A 23,230-nucleotide genomic window follows, 5' to 3' on the forward strand; every position below is an offset into this window, starting at 1 on the left:
TCCTCTTGTCTTTTCTGTATATTTTATATTTCTAAGTGAATGTGCACAACTTTCATAAAACAAAAAAATAATCAACTTGTAAATATAACCACACAACTAAAGTTTGGGATCTTTTTAGGCTTTCTACCTACCTTTGGACCTGCCTGGATTAACCTGTATGGCTCACCCAGGAACCACAGTCTGATGGACGACTACCAGGAAATGAATGAAGGCTTTGGAGAAGGCGTGTCATTCAGGGGCAGAATTTTGGTAGAAATTGCTGTGGAAATCCTCTCGGGAGGGGCACAGGAGTCTAAATTTTCCAAGGCACTCAAGGACCTCAAGTTGTCTTCAAAGGACAAAGACTCCAAATCTTCCAAAGGCTCAAGTAAAGACAAGGGTGACAAAACGGACAGTGGAAAACCCCAGCAGTCTTCAGACAAAACCAACTCAACCGAGGTCGAGGTGGAACCTTTCGACGTACCCCCAGAAGTAAGTCTCAACTCACCTGTGAAGTAAAGCCAAAGCGGAGCAGCACCTGCCACAGGTTCCCAAAGGCCTGCGGCGCTCTCACCCCTCCCCTCCCCCACCCCCGGAAATGTGTGTTGGCTCAGCCTCATTTTCTGAATCCTCTGCCTCTTCCCGCACACATCACACCCATCTGCTGCCAATAATTCCTTTGGTGTCCCCCCCAAACACAATTCCCATAGAAACCAAAGTAAAAGAGAAATAGAAGTTCTCTGGAGGAGCTGGTGGGAGTGGGTGGCGGGGTGATCAACTGAACTATGTATGTGGCCTATTTTGTTTAGCTTTGTTTTTAGCTCAGCCATGCTGTGGATGGGAGGTAATGTGGGAGAAAGGATGGGAGGAGGAAGCGTGGGTGACAAGCTGGGACACAAGACATTGAGAAACCTATTCCCTTGCCCAAGCCTGTGGGGAAATCACAACTCAAGAAAACACTTATCTTTGCTTATTAATATGAAGCACATTAGCATTTTCCAGCCTGGTTCTGTTATGGAAAACAAATCTTGGGCTTCAGGATGAACACAAACTGTGAATAACCTCTCAGCTGTTTAGTTTAGTAACAGTACTTCGTAGTTTAAGCAAATGAGAGAACTTTCTGTTTTGTTAGTAGCAGGGGGTGGGTGGATTGCAGCTCTCAGCCTGGATGGTTCCGCCTGTGGGGGTGTGTTTCTCAGATCAACCAGACAGTCATTTGGGGTGGGGAAGGGAGGTGATGGCGGGTCTCCCAGAGCTGTGCTTTCCTAGGAAAGACAGACTGAAGGATTGTAGCATGTGGGTGACCTTAGCCTTGGAAGGTCCACTTATTTTTACTGCTGGGACCTAATAAATCTTAAGAAATTGTGGGGGAGAGGTTGGAGCACATGCTTAGAAATACTGGGGATTGGTTCTATTCATGGCTCTGTTACTAATAACACCCCTTCGTGTTTCAGTTTGGTCATCAACAAAATGGGATAGTAATAGTCCCTCTCTGATAGGCATCCCCTGGGGGTAAGTGAGGGAATGCCTGCAAAATGCTCAGAGCTCCTAGCAATGCTGTTGTTGTTACCTATGATGCTATGGTTTGCTCCCACCACCAGTGCGCAGCTATTTAGAGCGCTCTACCCCATTGTTGGTGACGTAATTTTGAGTATTTTGTCAGCCTCCCCAGCCCTCCCCTCTGAAATTATATGTTGGGAAATACTCTCTGGAAATGTGTACTGTTAGTTTGTTGTTAAGAATGACATTGCCTTGAGGTGATTGTGTTTGTGTGTTTCTTGAGAATACATGCCAACTTTGGAAACTTGACTTTTTTGGACTTTGCCAGAAATTGTGGGTAGTTTAGTAGCCATCTAAGCTGATATCCCCTAAGTCTGACCCTGTGTCAATATTTCCTGCTGTCAAGACTGGCCATTCTTTTCTAAACAGGGATTGCCACGTAGAAAAACATTGCCTCTGTTTGAATCTTTGGGCAAGTGACTTAAGCTTCTGATGCTTTATTCCAACAATAACCTCTACTTTATAGGCTCATTCAGAAGATTTGATGAATTAATACATGCAAAGTACTTAGAATAGAGACTGGCACACAGAAAGTGCTCAGTAAATATTAGTCACATTAGACAGATATTTTAATCTTTCACGGGACTCCAGTGTCCTCATCTTTAAATGGGTATAATAAAATATCTCCCTCCCAGGGTAGTTATGAGAATTACATGAGATAATGTAGGTAAAGTTCTTAATACCACATCCGATACATAATAGCAGTTGGTAAACATTGCCATTATTATTTTTCCAGCTCAGGGAGTCAAGATATGCTTCCAAAAGGAAGAGCCATTTGAGTCGAACCTTGAAGGATGGGTAGGCTTAAGACATGAATTGTAATCTGTTGAAATACTTGTCATGACTGCCATTTGTAGCACGTACACATGTAAGTTTTATGTGTACTAAATGGATGATCTCATTTCCCCTGTAGGCCCCATTGTGATGGTTAGTACACAGGCGAGGAAAGGGACACCTGGAGAGTGGACATGACTTGCCCAAAGTTCACCAGCTGGGAAGTAGCAGAGTTGGGATTTGAAGAGGGTTTGTCTGGCTGTGGAGCCTGCTGTCCCTCTTCCAGCCCACACAGCCTACATTCCCTCCAGGTCTCTGAGTAATTTTTGCCCTCCTCCCAGAGAGTAAACCTGGCCCCAGGAAAGTGAGATAAGTGGCTGGTTTACAGCCAATGGATACAGTGGCAGCAGGTGGGAGGGGTGTGTGCTCTGTGACTAAGGTCCAGCACTGGGCCCCCACCCTGTCCGGCATTTTCTGGTCAACAGAGACATTTCCTGCTGATGCTGAGGGCGCAGGAGGCTCCTGTGTGAAGGAAGGGGTGACCTCCACCTAATGGTGTGGAAACCCTTTGGCTCTCTGAGGGTCAGGGTTCGAGGTTCTCGATGGAACAAGGCTCTTTAAACTCTGAGATCACAACTGCATTGATCCTTAGAGGAATCTTACTGATTTTTCCATTGAGTGTAATAAATCCAATCACAAAACAAGGAAGCACAGATTACATGATTCCGGCTCATTCAGCCTCTTGGCTCAGAAATGTGATGCTGTGTCACCCGTCCCAGCAACATCTGCTCCCTGAGGCATCAGCCTGTTCCATGTCAATAGGAGTCATTTGTAAATAGCTGTGTGCTATCTTGGGATGGCTCCTGTCTGGTGACCTGTGTGAGAAGCTGGCATAAGTGGAGCCATGTTAGAATGGAACTGCCTCATACGTCTTATTCCTTGAAACTTTGGAAAGTGTGAACTGGGCAAAACAACCCCGGGACTGGGCCAGAGCCGCATTGCCTTCCAAACAACTGTTTGTGGAGCTAACAGGAAGGCAGACCCCTTTCCACAAGGCTGAAAATTGTAGGCATCCCTTAGAATCAGTAACCAGTCATGTACAGCTAAAGAGTAACGTAAGTTATTCGCACCAATAGAAATTCCTTTCTTCTATTCATGTAATTATTTCCCTTCTCTTTCTCTTAAAAACCCCTTGCCTTTACCCTGGAATTGGAACACTATTTGGGTTTCTGTCTGAATCAGTGCTTCCCCACATTGCAATTCTTCTGGATCTCAAATAAGCGCTTGTTGCCTCTCACTTCGGATTTCTATTTTTAGGTTAACACCTGTCACAGTCTAGTCTTTCAGAATGCAGGCTGCGTGAGAAGGCAGTGGAGACCAGGTCTCAAATCTTGGCTGTCTTTAACTTGCTGTGTGATCTTAGCAAGCCAGCCCCTTACTGTCTCTCTGGGCTTTAGTTTATTCAGGTAAAAGGTAGAGGTTGGAGCAGATGAACTCCAAATCTGTTTTCAGTGTAAAAGCAATTTACATCGTTGTGCTTCTGGGCCCTGCACCCCTCACAGAGCAACCACAGTGCGTGTAGCCCACCCGGTGTGCACCTGACTGGCTGATGCTCATGTGAGTGCCTAGCCCTCTACCCCTTTAATCTGGGCTTGTGTTATTTCTGGGAGTAAAGCCTGACTTTGAGTTAAGCACATGTTTAGAATTCAAAGAGCACTGGATCTGTGATCAGAATACTTGGGAAAGTTACTAACTCAGCCTCAAGCTTTGTATCCTCAATTTCCTTATCTGTGCAATAGGAATGGTCCAAATGTTGATCTCCCAGGGTTGTTAAGAGGAACACATATAATGCATGTGACCATCCTGTATAATCCATTAAACTATGCTTAAATGTAGGGGCTTAATCCTATACCTGAGTATCTCATCTTTGGTTTTCTTTTTTCCTAATGCCTACCCACCAGAAGGTGATTCCATATTTCTATTTCACAACAGCATCTTAGAAAGATAATATGCCAAGCTTATGTTTTAAAATAAAAGAATGCTCATCAATAGACAATTGGATAAAGAAGAAGTTATATAAGAAGAAGATCTATAATAATAAAAGGGTAATATGCTAATTAGACAGGACATCTTCCAGACGTCATTCTGGACGTCCTTCCTGACGAAGCCGGGACCAGAAGGAAGCCAGCCCGAGGCCTGGGTGCTGTGGGCGGCCAGAGGAGGGAAGCAGCCCAGGTCCTGGGTGCCTACAGGCAGCCGGAGGAGGAAAGCCTGGGTCCCAAATGCCGGAAGGAAGCCGGTGCCGGCAGCAGGGGGAAGGAAGGCCTACTCTTGCACGAATTTTCGTGTATCGGGCCTCTAGTGTGTGTGTGTGTGTGTGTGTGTGTGTGTGTGTGTGTGTGTGTGTATCATGGAATGTTACTTGGTTATAAAAAGGAATAAAATCTTATGACTTGTGACAACATGAATGGACCTAAAGGGTATTATGCTAAGTGGAATAAGTCAGAGAAAGACAAATACCATATGATTTCACTTATATGTGGAATCTAATGAACAAAATAAACAAAATTAAAACAGACTCGAGAGCAGACTGATGGTTGCCAGAAGGGAGGGGAGTTGGGGAACTGGGTGAAAAAGGTAAAGGAATTAAGAAGTACAAATTAGCAGTTGCAAAATACCACAGGGATGTAAATTATAGTTAGTAATATTATAATAACTAGGTATGGTGCCAGGGGGGCACTAGACTGATGGGGGGATCACTTTGTAAATTATATAAATATCTAACCACTATGCTGTACACCTTAAACTAATCCTATATAATAAAAGTGTCATATGGAGGTCATCTGGGAGTTCAACCAGGGGGCAGGGCCAGCTGGGGGAAGGGAGGGAGGCCCCAGCTGGCAGCCTCTAGGGATCCTACCAGTACATGAATTTTGTGCACTGGGCCTCTAGTATAAAATAATATTGAATGTCAACTGTAATTGAAAAATTATAAAAATAAATAGATAAATATCCTAAAAAGGACATTTTTGTTGTAAGGTACAAGCTCTGAAGGTTGAGACTACATTCTAGATAAATGATTGAATTTGGATGTGCAATTTGCAGGTCCCGGTTCCTTCCTGTCTGATTAGTGGGGAAAGTATATGCCGTTTCAGGCTGACACTGAGACTCAAATGCCTATGAATTACCCTGGACCAGGTTAGCATCAGCTTCCTAATGATAAAATATAAGGAATCAGGCCTATCTCATATATACTTTTTCTTTCTATAGATTGTACCAGAAAAATATGAGGAATTTTTACTCTTCGGAGCATTTTTTGAAGCCACCATGATTGACCGGAAGATTGGAGATAAACCCATTAGCTTTGAAGTTTCTATTGGTAAGTGGGGCCAAGCACAGTGCCTGGCACATGACATGGGCTGTACAACCATTTCCTGAGAAAACAATTAAAAATTCCTTGTTTGCGTAAAAATTCTTGTGTTTCTACATAAGGGATAGATTTATTTTCATACTTTAAAAAACATATTAAGAGTACAGTTTGGATTCATACAGATTTGAGTTACTAAACCTGGCTCCATTATACTAGGCTCACTTAATTTCTCTGGGTCTCAGTTTCTTCATCTATAAAATAGGAATAATGATAATTTCTCATAGAGCTGTTTCAAGGGTCTAATGGATCGTGCAGGCATAGTGCCATGCAGATAGTGGTGCTGTTATTATAACTCCCAGCAATCTTTCTGGGCTCATGCACATCTGGAAAAACTATTGCAAGAAAGGATATTCCATCAGAGAAGGTCTTAATTCACATCTGGAAATCTCTGTTTCAAAGAAAGAAACAGAGATGGAATTCAGTTAATTTGTAACTTAAGTAGTTTTTACAAATGAAGACATAACATGGATATAGATGATGGCTTATTGTCATTGTCAGTCTTATTTCTTTGGTCTGACCATGCTCTTCCCACCTTCATACTGAGATCTTATTTCCCTACCCTGGGAGGACATGAACTTGGATCCCTTATGTCAAGCAGCCTGATTCTGCTTCTTGACTGACACCTGGCCCCTCTCCCCTTGCTACTGCCTCTGCAGGTAATTTTGGGAACTTGATTGATGGAGGCTCCCATCACGGGAGTAAGAAGAAGTCAGCTGAATCAGCTGAGGAGGACACCCTTCCGCTGCTGCAAGAAGGAGAAAGGGACACAGCGCAGGAGGTTGCCATCCCGATGGTCTCCACCACTCACCCAGAGAAGCCACTCGTGACAGAAGGAAACAGGTAGGAGATGCCAGAAGCAACAGTTTCTGACAGTGGGAGTCTGACCAATTTCTGGGACTGTTAGTTTCAGTTCTTCCCTAAAACCAGAAACATTATTATTATTGTTAATCTTAGTTATGGGAGCAAGCATATGTCAGGCCACCATGGTAAGTGCCACTCTCCTGAATCCTTAGTTACATGTCAACAACTCTCCAAATGACACATCCAGGTGATTCACTTAAGGGCAGAGCAATGATGATGATTATTATGATCAGATCTGAAGTTCCCTTTATTCTAGAACTTTGATGCACAACAGGTAGGAAGGCCAGAATTTAAAAATTCAATCCAAACCGTATTAACAGTTATATTCATCTGAGTTATGTGCTATTATGCAAACTCAATTTAGTGGCATTAGTAAATACATCATTTCTTATTTTACTTTGACACAGTCCAACTGAAGAACTCAAAAAATTGTTAGCCACTAGAAAATGCTGTCAGAAAACAGCCAGCACCTACATGTACCCTTACTGATCTCGAACCCATATAAAATCTCAACATGCAAAGTGAAGTAAAATTATAGAATTTGGTTTTAAGAAAGTGGTTCAAGCACCAACCAAGGGATTGATGAGAATAAGGGAAAGCCACACATAGTGAGAGACCTCTGTGTTCTGAGCCTTGTGGCCTTGAATGAAAACTTCATGATCTGCAGGGACTCTCACAAGAGCACATTGCTCTTCTCGTTTACATGCAAGGAGATTGGACCACATCACCAGAGCTCTTCACCCTCTGCTCTTCTCCATCTAAACTCTCTCTCTGGGCACGGACCCATGGCTCACTGACCACTATTAGTAGAACCAGGGTTCAATCTATTTCCCCAGACAGCCTTCTTTCCTGGCACAGATCCAAGCATCCCCTTGGCATCCCATAGATTATTCAGCAGGCTCATGGTTTATGCAGCCAACGTTGCTTCTCTTCCCATCTTTCCAGTCTCATAGACTGGTCCTACCATCCTCTGAGTCCTTCTAACCACAAAATTGTCATTCTCTTTTTTCTTCCTACCCACATCCAATCAGCAATAAAGTATGATCAATTCTAGTTCTTAAGTATTTCCTATATCTGTTGCCATTTCTTAATTCAGAGAGTTGGCATCTTCATCTGCATTATTTAAAAACCATTACCTGGCTTGAATGTTCTTCAAGAAACTTACCAAACTATCTATCTGAACCAGTGACTCCCCAATTGGCATCATCCATGGGCGGCCGGTGGCTTTCAGGATTAATTTCAGAAGCCATAACTTGGTTATTCAATGCCCATCTACTTCTCTGCCAACATCTTCAGTCACTTCCCAAACTCCACGTTTTCTCCAGCCACACAATGGCCCTGGCAGTTCCCCAAACTGCTGCTTCTCGTCTTTCTAAACACGCTCTTTCCTTTGCCAGGCAACAAATCCCCTCCTCAGAACTGCTGGCTCCCATTAACCTTCAAGACAAAGACCATGTTCCCTTTCCTGAATCCCAAGTCTGATTTGGACTTGACACTCACCTCCTCCAAGCACTGATGATACCGCATGAAGACATGTTCACTTGTCTGTGTCCCTGTTAGACTGTGAGCACTCTGAGGCAGGGCCTGTGCTATTCCCCTGTGTTTCTGCTCCTCTCTGTACCTGGCACATATAGATGCTCATAACTGTTTCCAAACGAGTTAAGGAGTTGCTATAACTGGGTTGGGCATAGAGTATTATGGAAGCAGAGAGAGCGGGGAGGGTGACTACTCTGCTTAGGGAGGAATTGACGAGTTGGAAAGGTCACAGAAAAGGTGACATCCTAAAGAATGAGAAGGGGCTTAAATGAAGAGAGAGAGTTTGGAAAAGAGTAGGAAGGAGTAAGTGAAAATAATCTTAATTGTTGTCCTCTCCCTTTTGAGCATGCCCCATGTTTTCTAAATCCTGTCCCTCTCATGGGGCCATCTCCCCCTCCCATGGACCATCTTACCCCTTCCCATAGACCAGTGGTTGGCAAACTCATTAGTCAACAGAGTCAAATATTAACAGTACAATGATTGAAATTTCTTTTGAGAGCCAAATTTTTTAAACTTAAACTTCTTCTAACACCACTTCTTCAAAATAGACTCGCCCAGGCCGTGGTATTTTGTGAAAGAGCCAGACTCAAGGGGCCAAAGAGCCACATGTGGCTCGCGAGCTGCAGTTTGCCGACCACGGCCATAGACCATCTTCTTTGGGGCCTTTTTTGGGCTCTCTGGCAGCCATACTTGTCTGTCCATCCTCCTTTACACACACCATAAAGAACCCCAAATTTCCCAGTCCCATAATAGCGTCTCTGTCCATTTTTAAAACTGAGGACATCAGTGAGTGGATCCTGTAACGGGATCTAAAGCTCTTCTCTGAAACTAACCAGAAGTATTCTGCATTCTTTCACTGGGACCAGGTGGTGAGAACATCCCTTACCTTGTTGGACTAGCCTGTTGTTGACCATTGGTGACAATGTCAGGGGATATAGTGTGGGGAGGTTAGGGAGGAGATGGTCTAAAGGCAACCTTGGATGGACCTTATATTAGTCTGAGCAGCTGGCTCGAGGAGACCAAAATAAGTCACGCTAGTGTTTGGGGCCTTTCTGTATGTTTCTCAGTCACTATATTGAGGTTCTGTCCACATAGTGGCACGCTAGGGTGGCAGCAACTGAATTGGAAGATCCTGTGTCTATAATAGACCCCTACACACATGTGTACACACATACACACAATTTATTTGTCTGTTGCCTTCATTAAAATACCATCTTATAAGGGGTGGTTTAGCATAGCACTTAAAATACCACCGTGTGTTTGTTCTGGGCCTTCCAGTTTTGCAAAACACATGCATTCACATGAATTTATGTATTGGGCTGGAGCTCGACAATGCGTTTGGAGCACAGACACCTAATGATGGGTCATTATTTGATTCTCGGATTCCAGGCCTACCCTTGACCAAAGTCACAAGGCTGATCGTGTGTCAGGGCAGTCATTCAAACTGGCAGCCTTCTCTTTCCACTGGCGACGTGGTGCCCTCCCATCTGCTGTCCTCCATCTGCACTGTAATTTACCTGAGAAACCTAGACCCAGTGAGACCAGGAGGACCCTGGGAGCCAAAGAGACAAAGGCCTTGAACATCATTAGCACAAAATAATCCAAACCAAAGAAACCTTAGAACAAAGCACAACATTGAGAGGGAATTTATTCAGCTGCAGGATTCTCAGTGTGATAATTTTAAAAAGACATACAAGCAGTTTGGTTCTAACCTCTTTAGTTTTTTTTGTTTTCTTGCTGTAATAACAACCTGAGTTTCTGCCAAGAATTTATTTGGCTTCTCTTATAAATGGGCACCTGCTGGTTTATTTTCTACAGAACAAACCATGGGGCATGATCTCCAAAAGAAATTCGGGTTGGAGAGCTAAAAAGAACAATCATGCATTCCTTCAGGCTAAAGTTCTCTTTAGCTTTTTGGGATGGAAACATCTCTCTCGCCCTTTCCCCCTTCCTCCCGCCCCCCCCGCTCCGCCCCCACCATAAACATGTCATTCCAAACAGGCTGACCGGTCTGTCCCACCATACCCATTTCAAGACATTTGCTTTGACCTTCCTTCCACATTTCTTTTTTTACACAGACCTGGGGTTTATGGGAAAATTACAAGGAGGTTGGGGGGAAAACTAGTTACAAATATAGCTGTCATGAGGAAACTTTTTGCTACAGCTGCTCCCACCTCACCTGCCTACATTCCCATTCCTTCCCTTCTTAGGAACTGAAATTTACAAATTCGTTCCTTCTTTCCTGTCTGCAGTCTCATCCTGTTAACTGTCTTTTCCTCATCACATTTAAGCATACTCCACTGTCCCCCTCAAAATTCTCTTTGGCACTATATTTCCCCTTCTAGGTACTTTGACATCTCTCTCGTCCCTTCTTAGCCAAGTGAGTCACCTACATCATTAGCACTAATGCCTGGTAACAATAAATATTGGATGGGTGGATGGGTGGATGGCAGGGAAGCCATGCGATACTGAAGTTTAGTTTGAGGCATATGCTTTTATCCTCATTAAGAGTATTACCCTCTTACATTTCTCTAGCAGTTTCAAAATACATTTATATCTGTTATCTCAAATGATCCTTACACAGTGCCCAGCTTATAGACATTAAAGGGAAAATGTCCATTTCCCCCCTTCTTTCCTCTCTCAATTTAAAACCTTCCTCCTTGAAGAAGTCTTGCTTGATAAATTCTGCCCTCTGTTGATCATTTCCAGTTTTGCCCTGAGTCTGATAGCAGTAGCTATTAGTACCTCCCCTCTCCTCAGCCACATCACTGTTCATTGTTTATTTTTCATGAGTCCCCAAGTATAGGCTAAGGATGGAATTAATAATACTTTGATAGTTTTGTCAACACCCCTCGCCCACCCCACATAGAACATACAAAACATGAACCTGTGGCTGGAATTGCCTGAAAACACTTGATTGCCAACTTACGTCCTAATATGTTTTCACAGAAATTACAACTACTTGCCATTTGAGGCCAAGAAGCCCTGTGTCTACTTTATCAGTTCCTGGGGAGACCAGACGTTTAGGCTGTACTGGTCCAACATGCTGGAGAAAATGGCGGACCTGCTGGTAGGTGACTAACAGGCCATGGACTTGATCATTGGGAACCTGGAGGCCAAAGGATTTTTTATCCACCCAGTAGAAGGTCTTGACCTCAGTTTAAATACAAATAAATTGAAGTTATTGCATTTGGAGGACACATGGCCCCTCTTACCACATGGACCCAGAGGAATAAGAATACATTTTACAAAATCCCTGGACTTTAAATTAAAGTATCTGAATTCAGATCCCTGCTCTGCTTCTTATTGGTGTAGGGCCTATGGTAGGCTGTTTTTCTAATCTCCAAAGAGCAGGGGATTGACAGTTCTCCCACAAAATTGATAGATCCTGGTTTCAACTACTGTAAAAGCCTAAGACCCTAACATGGTGGACAGTTCCCTACAAGATCAGCCTGAATCCAGTTAAGAAAAGGAAAATTAAAAGTCAGCATGCAGGAGTACTTTCCAGTTCAGATACAAGAAAACGGGAAATCTTCCTTCATTTCTAAAACAAACAAAAAAAATAGCTATATATTATTTCTGGGGTGTTACAATCAATATCTCCACTACAGTGTCTCATTCTCACCTCTCATTTCTCCACCTCTGTGGTTTGTTTTCAGGAAGAAAGTATAGAAGAAGTGAAAGAATTGATCAAGATTTCAGAGGAAGCACCAGAGGAGAAAATGAAGACGGTGCTCAATGACTTCATCAGTCAAAGCAGGTACCAGCTGGCATGTGGGGGGCTGAGCGTATATGGAATCAGCTTTTAATTATCTTAGAAAGTAGTCCATTTGCATGCATTCAGATGGGCATTTCAGAATTTTCCATCCATCTTTATTTTGTTCAGTAATTTAGCTGGCACAAGTGGGATTACTGTTGCTTCCTGAAACATTAACAACTAAAACCTAAGGCAAAGGGGGAAAGAAAAGAGAAGATAAAAAAGACTTACTGCTGAAACTCTTTATGAAACAAGAAAAAATGCCAGCAGTGTCCTGGCAGGGTGGCTCAGTCAGTTGGAGTGTTGTCCCATTGTCCTGTACACCAAAAAAGTTGTGGGCTTGATCCCTGGTCGCCCTAGCTGGTTTGGCTCAGTGGATAGAGCATAGGCCTACGGACTGAAGGGTCCCAGGTTCAATTCAGGTCAAGGGCACATGCCTGGGTTGCAGGCTCGATCCCCAGTAGGGGGCATGTAGGAGGTGGCCGATCAATGATTCTCTCTCATCATTGATGTTTCTCTCTCTCTCCCTCTCCCTTCCTCTCAGAAATCAATAAAAATATATTAAAAAAAGAAAAATGCCAGCAGTGGTAGTGCCCAGCATGGTTTTTTTTGCATTTGGTAAACACTCAACAATTATATTGACAATGAGATGGATAAGTTCTATTAAATATTATTTAATAGAATTCATCATATATCACATTAATAGGAACCAATTAATGACTCTTTTTGCAAGAGATGAATAATACAGTGACTCAAAAATATGGTATCAGTTACTTATTACCGAATAACCAATAACCCTCAAATTCAGTGACTTAACACAGTATTTATTATCTCTGTTCATAGACTCAGTTCTGTTGGCCATGAGTCAGGTGTGGCCTAGCTGGGTCCTTTGCTCAGAGCCTCTCACAGACTGCAGTCAAGGCACTGACTGGGTCATCTCAAGGCTCATCCGGGAAGGGTTTGCTTCCAAGATCGCTCAGCTGGTTATTTGCAGAATTCAGTTCTCAGACTGTTGGGTTGAGGACTTCAGTTCCTGTGTAGTGATTGGTTAGAAATCAGCCTCAGTTCCTCACCACTTGGGCCTCTCCACCAACTCTCACTACATGACAGCTGACTTCATCAGAGTGAGCCAGCGAAGAGTCAGAGAGCGCGTGCCAGCAAGATGGAAGTCACGGTCTTCTCAGACCCAAACTTGGAAATGCCATCCCATCACACTCTTGCTGTATTCTATTATGAACAAGTCACTGGGTCCAGTGCACATTCTATGGGAGGGGATTACACAATGACAAGAATAGGAGATGGAGATCTTTGGGGGTCATGTTAGATCTGTCTACTACACAAGGACGCACTTGGACTAACTCTTGAAATTAAGTCAGGAGTGGAGCAAAGATGAGAATCTGTCATAATGGAATTAATAGAAAAGGGGTGGCTATTCAGTTGCTGGAAGACAAAAATGAGTAGATAGGGGATAGCGACTTTCTGGTATTCTGTTTGATAAGTTCTGGCTTTCCTAATCTCCCAACTACCCAAGCATTTTTACTTTAAAAAAAAGAAAAGAAAAAAATAAGTATGTAGTGTTTTTCTTTCTATTTTAATTTCTTTATTGTTTTTCATAGTAGAAGCAATATATATCAGTGCTACTCTTGCTGTGAGCTAAGTGCCACCTGCAATTCCTTTTAAGCATTATTTTTTAAATAAACAACTGTATTTTTAAAAAACATTTTTATTGATTTTAGACAGAGAGGAAGGGAGGGATGAGAGAGAGGGGGGCAGAGAGAAACATTGATGTGAGAGAGAAACATGATTGACTGCCTCCTGTATGCCTGCTTACTGGGGATGGAGCCCACAACCCGGATATGTGCACTGACCAAGAATCAAATCAGCAACCTTTTGGCGCATAGGATGATGCTCAGCCAGCTGAGCAACAATGGCCAGGACTTCTTTTAAGCATCTTTAAAAAGCTTCATGATCTCATATTTCCAGAAACTGTGGCAAATTAATAGTTCAATAACTTTTCTGTATTGGGGGTTACTTGGGATGATAATCATTCCCCTTTCAATTTCATAATCGCCTGAAAAAATATTCATGAGGGTTGGAATGAGATGAAAATGTTAGTTTTATATCTGGTAAACCTGGATTTGAGAAAGCAACTTGGACCTGAGGTCATGGTGGGCTTCTTGGTCCCCCAAACTCATTCATGGTTGAGCAGCTGGTCTTTGGGCTTCCCTGAGGAGGGACAGACCATTTGCCATGTGGGTGAGAAGGCTGCCCACAGCCAGCAGCAGGCTGGGACTGAAAGACGAAGAATGAACAGAAACATGTGCTGTGGTCATTTACCCTGATTTTGATGAGGAAATAGTAATTTTTTTCCCCTAAGAATAAGGGAAAGAGATCAGAAGTCAGAACTGTCCTCCATATCTCCCTGGGCTGGTCCATCTTGGGAGGGGAGGGGAATGAAATTCCTAGTGCCTCTAGGAAAGATAGACATGTAAAAACAAGACTCCCTCTACAAAATATAACGCTTTTAATTTTTTTTTTAAAGTTAAGAGAAAATGTAACTTGACCATACACCCAAAGAGAGTTTTGGATGAGGCCTCCAATTGCCACAGTCAGAGCATGGGGAGATGTGGCATCTTAGACTTACCCTTTTGTTCTTTTTTCTTTTTTATCATAGAAACACTACATGCTCATCTTACAGAAAAAGAAAATGCAGGGATGTATAAAGTAGACGTTTTCTCAATTATTTCTCCAATCCCACTCTCCAGAAAGGACTTGGAATTTGTCCTCCTGGATTTTCTCCTGTGCATTTGCAAACACACACATCCACAAAAATACTGTCCTTCTTCACAGATGATAGCACACACTTTGTTCAGCAGGCTGCCTTCTCACTCAACAATACATCACTGGCATCTTTCTGTAGCAGGACATAACATTCATCCTCAATATTCAATCCGTGATGCGTGTCAGAGGCAGTCCCTAATATTGAAGTTGTCACCATTGATTTGCTCCTATAAACAATGCCACAGCAAAGATTACTGCATAAATGCATTCTTACAAAGATTTTCAGTTATTGTTGAAGGATAGAAGTCTAGTGTAATTTTTGGATCAAATTATATAGACATTTAAATGTTGATTGGTGCTATTAAATCGCCTCTTGAACATTATAACCATTTACCTGCTCCTAGAATCATGGAGGGGAGTGACTCCATCTCCACAGCTTCACCAACCTGGTCTACTACCACATTTTTAATAGATGAAAATGGTATTGCCTTTAGGTTATCGCTAATGGACAATATCTCATTTTCCCAAGTCATATATATTTCCAAGCCATGTATATTTCTTCTTCCATTGCATTCATAATCTTTACCATTTTCCGATTGAACACATTTTTAACGTTATCCCTCAAAATGTTGCTATTCAGTCCTTTGTACAATTTTTAAGCTGTGAAGGCACATCGAAATATTGAGTCTAAGATATTTGCTTTGCAGACAATTTTCAGGGCCCTTTTGGTGTGTGTTAAATTTGCTAGATGATGGAAAACTGCTTTATTTTGTGTATTTTTGTTATGAACTAGGACAGCAGTCACAATAGATATGTACTGGAAAAACTGGAAAAACCAGCATCTGTTCCCCATGTGAAGTCTGGGTATCACTTTTCCCAGATAAGAAAAAATTCTCATTTTGTTGCTTAGAAAAGTTAGTGCATCATTGCTTAATCCTAAATGAAAAATCTTGGTTTTGTGGCTTCATTAACTTTATCATTGTATTATAGAAAGTATATTTGCAAATCTCTAGAATTATATAAATGGATTGTCACTAAGTAGGTTTCAAAATTATTCTTCTTCTCTTTCAGTGCCTTTATCTCTGAGGCAGAAAAAAAGCCCAAGATGTTGAACCAAACCACTTTAGATAAGAAACGACTTACGCTCTGTTGGCAGGAGCTGGTATGTGAAAATCTATTTATACTTTGAAGAGAATTGAAACGTGCTTTAAAAATAAACCTCATGGATGAGGCATAGGTCATAGACTACCTGAGGATAAGGTTCTCAAGGTTATACATTTGCATTATATAAAGGCACAAGTGAACAGAGAATATATGGGTGAGTTGGAAAGGGACTAGCATTTATTGAATGTTTACAAGAATGAGCTAGGAGACTACCAGTTAGTCCTGCATCCTATTCTGATGGATTTCCTCTTCATTTTCTTGATATTTATATTTTGTAAAAGACTGTAGATTCTTTCACTTGACCTTCTGTCTCACAAGCTGAGAGAGCAAAAACAAGAACAACAACAACAAAACAAATAACTAGTCTTCCTCTTCTTGGTTTCCTCCCATTAAGAACTGTGTTAAATGTTGTCAGCACTTCCTAAGTGGTGCATATGTACACAATGGAATATGATGTGGCCATAGAAAAGAAGGAAATCTTGTCATCTGCAACAATGTGGACGGACCTAGAGGGTATATGCTGAGTGAAATAAGTCAGACAGAGAAAGACAAATGCCAGATGATCTCACTTATATGTGGAATCTAAAAAACAAAATAAACAAGCAGAACAGAAACAGACCCATAGACACAGAGAACATTTTGATGGCTGCTGGAAGGGTTAGTGGGGTGGCTGAAAAAGGTGAATGGGTTTAGAAGTACAAATTTGTAGTTGCAGAATAGTCACGGGGATGTCAAGTACACCGTAGGGACTATAGTTAATAATATTGTAATAACTATGTATGGTGGGTACTAGATTTATTGGGGTGATCACTTTGTAAGTAAATGTCTAATTATGAGGTTGTACACCTGAAATTAGTATAAGATTGTATGTCAACTGTAATTTAAAAATAAAAATAAATATTTTAGAAGATGTAAGCACTTCTTGAGAACAGGCTGTAGCTGGTACGCCTCTGTGTCCTGCAGAATGAGGGATGACTGAGAAATGCCAGGCCAAGTCAGACCGTGGCTTCTCTCACCTCCAAACTTCAGTTCCAGCAATGGCACCAAGGGACACTTTATATGAGGCCATGATAATCCTGCAAAGAACAATGACTCAGTGTTTGCCTGGCCAGATATATTTTAGAGATGTGAGTGGGGCCCAGAAAGATTTAACGATTTTTTAAAGGTCACAGCTATTTCATCATTGTCTAGAGACTAAAACTCAAGTCTCAGAACTCCTGGTTCATCCTTCTTTCCAGCAAAATAAGTGAAGGTTTGTGTACTCATTTTCTGTACTCCCAGGGAGGCCAGGTCCTCACCGTACACAAGGTCGTCTTCCTGGTCCAGTTCTTCAGCTCCTCGGACCACCCTTCCCTGTCTCCACAATGTCACCCACTGCCACTGCCCACACAGCCCTGCTGTCTTCTCAGTGTCTGCCCTTCCTTGGCCTGAACAAGTCCATGATTTCAATGTCTCTGCAGTGGCCCAGCTCTACCTCCTCATCTCCAGACCTGTATTTCCAACCTCCTAGTGGACATGCCACTTGCTTGTCTCACAGCACCACAGACTCAATATACATACCTACTCAACCCACCATCTTCCCACCTAAACTTGCTCCCCATCCTGCCAGCTACACTCATTGCTCCAGTCAGAAGCCTAAGAATCAACTTGGAATCCTTACCTCTCATCCTAAACAGCCAGTTCAACCCCAGGCCTTGTTGATTCTGCCCCTCAAAGACTCTGGAACTAACTCCACTTCTTCATCCCCAAACTCATTGCCTAAGCTGAGGGCCTTCATGTCTCTGGTCTAGACTATTGCAGTAGTTTTCCTTTAATCCATCTCCCTACCACAACCAGAATGGGCTTTCTAAAACACAAACCTGACTAGATCACTGTTGCTTAAAATAGTCACTAGAGATCTTAATCATTCATAAGACAAAGTCCAGATTTCTTTTACATGATGTACAGGGCTGTCTACTGTCTGGCTCCAACCTAGCACCCCAGACTTCTCTCCCATTACTCCCTTCCCATATATCTATGCTCCAGCAATTTTGAACCCTCAACGATTAGGTGACGTCATATGTAGTTGTTCCCTCTGTCTGAACCATCCCCTTTTTTCTTATCAAGTTATTGACTGGTTCGTTCACTCCACAGATATTTAACCTACAATGTGCCGGGAACTCTGCTAGACACTGAGAATACCCAGTAAGAACAAGACAGAGGAGATCCCTGTCCTAGGGGAGTTTGCATTTTAGTGGAGAGGACAGATAAACAAGCAAACAATAGATAAATAAAAATGATAGGCGGTTACGATGATGAAGGAAATTTTAAAAGGCCATGTAATGTAGTGGTTGAGGCCAGAGAGGAAACCAGCTTTGCAGAGTCTAAGAGGAACATCTGAGCAAGAGGAAACCCCAGCACACCAGTCCTGAGAAAGGAACCAAGCTTGGCATGTGTCCGGACCTCCTGAGGATCACTGTGCCTGGGGCACGATGAGTGAACCACTATGGGAGGAAGTGGGGAGTAGGCAGGGCTAACTCACTCAGGGCCTTTGAAATCACTGTTAAGTATTTGGGGTTTTTCCTTGAGCACATAAACATGGACTGAGCGAGTGAATCCAAGTAAACACTTTTGGGTGTTTCAATCACTCATGCTGAGTTCCTTGGTGGCATTTCTCAAATGATGCCACCTAGGTTTGGAAGCATCCACAATAATCAAGGACTTGGACTCAGCTGGAAGTCAACTCCAGCTCTGCCTCTCAGAGCTGCATTACTCTATTTCCCCAGCTGTCAAATGGGAATAATAGTTCCTACCCTAGCCGAAACCGGTTTGGCTCAGTGGATAGAGCGTCGGCCTGCGGACTGAAAGGTTCCAGGTTCGATTCCGGTCAAGGGCATGTACCTTGGTTGCGGGCACATCCCCAGTAGGGGGTGTGCAGGAGGCAGCTGATCGATGTTTCTCTCTCATCGATGTTTCTAACTCTCTATCCCTCTCCCTTCCTCTCTGTAAAAAAATCAATAAAATATATATTTAAAAAAAAAAAATAGTTCCTACCCTAGTCACTAAGGTGGCTATGGTTGCTATGAGGATTAACACAGCAGTCAGAACATTGCCCAGCACAGAGTAAGAGCTCAGTACATTTTAGCTGCTATTATTATAGTTGTTGTTAGTATCAGAAACCCTAGATTCAGGTCTTGTCTACCAGAGCTATGGGACCTTGAGAGACTCTGACTTTTCTGGGCCTCAATTTCTCATCTGTCAAAGGGAAGTGAGATGCTGTTCACTGCCTCCATACTCCTATGAAATTTTTACTAACTGAGCAGCACACTTAGTGGCAGGCCCTGAAATAGCCCCATGAGTGGCTCATTGTGGAGCTTATGAACACCTTCAGGATTCTCCTACAAGAGGGCAGTGCTTGTCCAGATTTCTAGAAAAATCTGCATTGATTCTTGTCTTGTTTTAGGATGCGATGGCCAAGAAGGCCAAAGGGATCATTCAGCAGCAGAAGAAAAAGTTATCACTTGATGAAATGATCCACGAAGCCCAAAATTTTGTGGAAAAAATCCGCTTTCTTGTGGACGAGGTAATCAACTCTAATAGCGAGCCTCATTAGGAAGATTCGACTGGGTGTTCTCCCAGTGAGGTCTGAATGTTGGATAACAATGAAAGAGCAATATTGTTCCTGAACTCTGCTGAGCTGAGCAGGCACTATTATTTTAGGGGTGAAAAAGGAGATTTTAAAATTAAGCCAAACATCTATAGCTTTATTGATTTTTTAAAAAATGAAGCTTGAATATTCAGCAGAAGTAAAAAGCATGTTCCTTAATGGACTCAAGAAAAGTCAAAATTAGCACATGATCTTTGATAAGTTTTCAACAGAGGATCGAAACTCATGTTCAGTAAAGGTCAAGTCAGCTTCTCATTGTTAAGTTAGTCATAACCATTATCTTCTGATGACTTCTAGAATGATCTAAAAAGGCCATTATTATACATTTATTTGATCACTTTTATTATTTGAGTTATTTACAAGGATATATTTATATATTGCTTATATAATTAAAAATACGCCCCCAAAGAAACAAACACACTCTCTATATATAAAAGACTAATATGCTAACTGTCCGTCCAGGTAATGATGTCACTTAGCAATGACCGGCTTCCTCTCCCTACTGACAACTAGCCTCATTGCAGTTTCTTCAGCCCAGGCTTTATAGCCAGGTGGAAACATTTCACACTGTAACTAAATGTCTGTGAAGTGTTTTCCCGTGCCTCATCTCATTTGATCCTCACAGAAGTCCTGGAGTAGATAGATAGGAGACTCGGTGGAATCCTATTTTCTTTTCATTAACCAAAAAACGGAGATTTAGAAAGCTTAGAAACTCGGCCTGACTGAAAAGAAGTAAGAACTGGTGGGCCTTGAAAATGACTTCAGGTTTTCTCACTGCACAGAATATAGTCAAACACTGCTGCAGTTAAATATTTTACCCTTTGTTCTCCCTGCGTGATCTACAATAATAATCTGCTTCGTGTTGATATTTACTGCTGTGTTGCTGATAATTACTTGAAAGAGAAGTTGGGGTGTTTCACTGGGCTGGAAAAAGTTTAGCTACATCAGAAAGCAGGTCTAATTAAGCTAGTTTATTCTATATTTATAAAAGGCTAAGTTGACTTGTGCATGTGCTATACATATAAAGCTCTCACTGGCACCAATCGCACGCATGTGTTTTGATCTGTCATTGTTGATCGTGAATTTGGTTGACACTTCTATTATAGAGAAAGGGCGAATAGTGATATTTAAAATATTTCCTCTTATTATTTTCCTTTCAATGTGCACAAATTCGTGCACCGAGCCACTAGTAAATAAAAATGCCCTCATGTTTGCTTCTGTCAGACACGAGGTTTTGTATGGGAAGGTTGCAGGAAGAAGCACAGATTTACTGCTTCTTTGGTTCTCAAAAGTTATATTTCTTGTTGCAAATCAATTATTCTCTGAAGGCATAATAAACAGTGAGACAGGCAGTCCTTTTAGTAGATGCAGGGATTTTAATAATCATCCAGAAAGTTCAAACCAGGCACCAGGGCCTCAGCTCTCTGATTGACCAATCCTGTGGCCAGGAAAGTGTCCACAGGGATGTTTGTTTCCATATTAAGAGAGAAGGGATACGTGATGAGGGTGCCAGGTATACAAGACCACTGGGGATTTCAAAATACAGAGCACCTGCTTCCAGCCCAGGAATGTTGAAGCCTCGTTTATGACAATATACTTCCCTTTTGTTTCTGAAGCTGCGTGGGTTCCGAAATGTACATTTCAGACACTCATAACACAATGGGCCTCTTGATGAGGAATTCTGCAGTTCCTCCATTGAATAGCTCAATTCTAAAGTCTAATTTTCTGTGTAGTTCAGTCAAGTTTCTCCTGAATAAACACTTCACATGGAGCTAAAATGCTTGCGATCATAGTTTAGGCCCAAAGTCCCTGTGGAACTGTTTTCCCTTCCGAGAGTAAATGGAAAGACATTCATGGAGTTTTGTTTTTTTTCTTTGAAGATTCTGGAAATGTTACCTGGTTCTTAGGAGACCCAGTGCTTGAAGCTAAATCACTATTACAAGACTAAAAAAAAAAAAATCCATGGGAAGGTGTAGAAAATGTTTGTTCAGCAGATGGAGAAAAGCAGGCCACTAAAGATGCCAAATCTTTGGTCCAATTTGTGTTTCCTTCAAGCACAGTGAGCAGTTTGGCAGATGGGTTTACCTTATTGCTAATTCGTGACCTAAAGCTTCCTTTTTTCAAAGAAGGTACACTTACACCTGCTTGATTGCAGAGATGTTTTAAGTACCTGGGTGGGTTAAGTCACAGAGTTTGCTCTGCAGAAGGAGAACAGGATAGGAGAACTCCGGACGTGCAGTTGTTAAATACCAACCTATCAAATCCATTCCCCTCCATCCCTACAGCCACAGCACACCATCCCCGATGTCTTCCTCTGGATGCTCAGCAACAACAAGAGAGTGGCCTATGCCCGCATCGCCTCCAAAGACCTGCTCTACTCCCCTGTCAGGGAGCAGATGGGTAAATACTGTGGAACCATCAAGACTCATTTCCTCAAAGTAAGTCTGCATTATTTTTTGAATCAAAACCTTGTGTCTGATGAGAAATCTCTGTTTTTCCTGGGTCACTCAGCATTCTTACTGTGTGTCCATATCTCTGATGCTTCCCCAACACTTTCTAAGGTCTGAGGACAACTGGAATCCCTTGCCCCCTCTTGACTTAAATTGTGGTTCCACAGACTGGCTTGACACTGAATATTTTCCAATTTCTATCTCACCAGACACATATAAGTTTTCTCTTTTAATCTAGTGAGTGCACCTCAAGGTTATTTTAATTTTTACTGCTTTGATTACTAGGAAGAATGAATATTTTTCTATTAGTTTCCTCTCTACCTATTATCTTATGTAACTTGTCCATGGCATTTATTTTTCACAGAAGTTCTTCTGTATTTTAAAAATTGATTTCAAAGAAAACGGCAAGAGAAGAGGTTTATATTCCACAGAACTACTATTTCAGGATTGCTGGTGGCTTTAAATTATAAAACTCTGCTAGTCTTTTCAATTGGGTCCCTGCTCCCTTTATAAAGACAGGGCCCCCCAATGCCTTAGGATTGGACACCCATAGGAATGATCTCTGGATGGATTCTACTGTCTCTAACTTAAGATTTGAGACCCTGGGTATTTTGCCTTAATTATAAAGTTACTAGTAGCCCTGCTCATGAATCTGTGCACCAGTAGCTCTCTGCGGGGCCTGGCCGCTCCGCACCCGCTGCCCAGAGGCCCCCCGCGGCCCAGAGGCCCATCCGCGGCTGGGTGTGGAACGCTTGCCTCATCGCTGGGGCGATGAAGCAAGCATTCCGCCAGGCCGCTCATACTGCCCACTCTCAGCAGCTGCCCCCTGGGACTGGGGGACTCTGGTGGGGCTGAGAGGACTGGGCACTGTCATCTTGTGGCTATGGGCACTGCCATCTTTGTGACGGAGTGATGGTTGATTTGCATATTACCCTTTTATTAGATAGGATTATTTATTGTAATCACCCAATAAACACTGGCATTCAAACAGATGGGCCTCCAACATCCAGAGGATGTTTCTGGAATTGTGTGCTGCCTTTACAGGGGCAAGTTTAAAAATCATTTTACACACATGACAGAAAAGAACATAAAATTATAACTGTAAAAGGAAATTTTCATGCAAGTTGTTCACCACAAATATCAGGATTTCTCTTCAGCTTTCTCCATCCACAAGAAACATTTATCTTAAAAATAGCAAATCATTTCCAAAGGCCCTGTGCTAAAAATAACAAAATCAGTGGGCTGTTGCTCCCTCCTAAATATTTTGATGTATCCTGGCATTATTTAAAATG

General features: G+C 42.3%; 1 protein-coding gene across 1 annotated transcript in view; it reads left to right on the forward strand.

Annotated features, from left to right (window-relative positions):
* Positions 1-23,230, forward strand: part of FER1L6 (fer-1 like family member 6) — a 98,510-nt gene that overhangs the window by 20,944 nt on the left and 54,336 nt on the right. The window contains exons 10-17 of the mRNA XM_079795808.1: positions 119-471; positions 5,584-5,692; positions 6,400-6,583; positions 11,090-11,210; positions 11,800-11,900; positions 15,750-15,840; positions 19,285-19,404; positions 21,774-21,926. Coding sequence (XP_079651934.1) covers positions 119-471; positions 5,584-5,692; positions 6,400-6,583; positions 11,090-11,210; positions 11,800-11,900; positions 15,750-15,840; positions 19,285-19,404; positions 21,774-21,926 — 1,232 coding nt within the window. The remainder of the gene's footprint in view (positions 1-118; positions 472-5,583; positions 5,693-6,399; positions 6,584-11,089; positions 11,211-11,799; positions 11,901-15,749; positions 15,841-19,284; positions 19,405-21,773; positions 21,927-23,230) is intronic.

The sequence above is a fragment of the Cnephaeus nilssonii genome, assembly GCF_951640355.1.
Source record: "Cnephaeus nilssonii genome assembly, chromosome: 18".
NCBI classification, from domain to species: Eukaryota; Metazoa; Chordata; class Mammalia; order Chiroptera; family Vespertilionidae; genus Cnephaeus; species Cnephaeus nilssonii.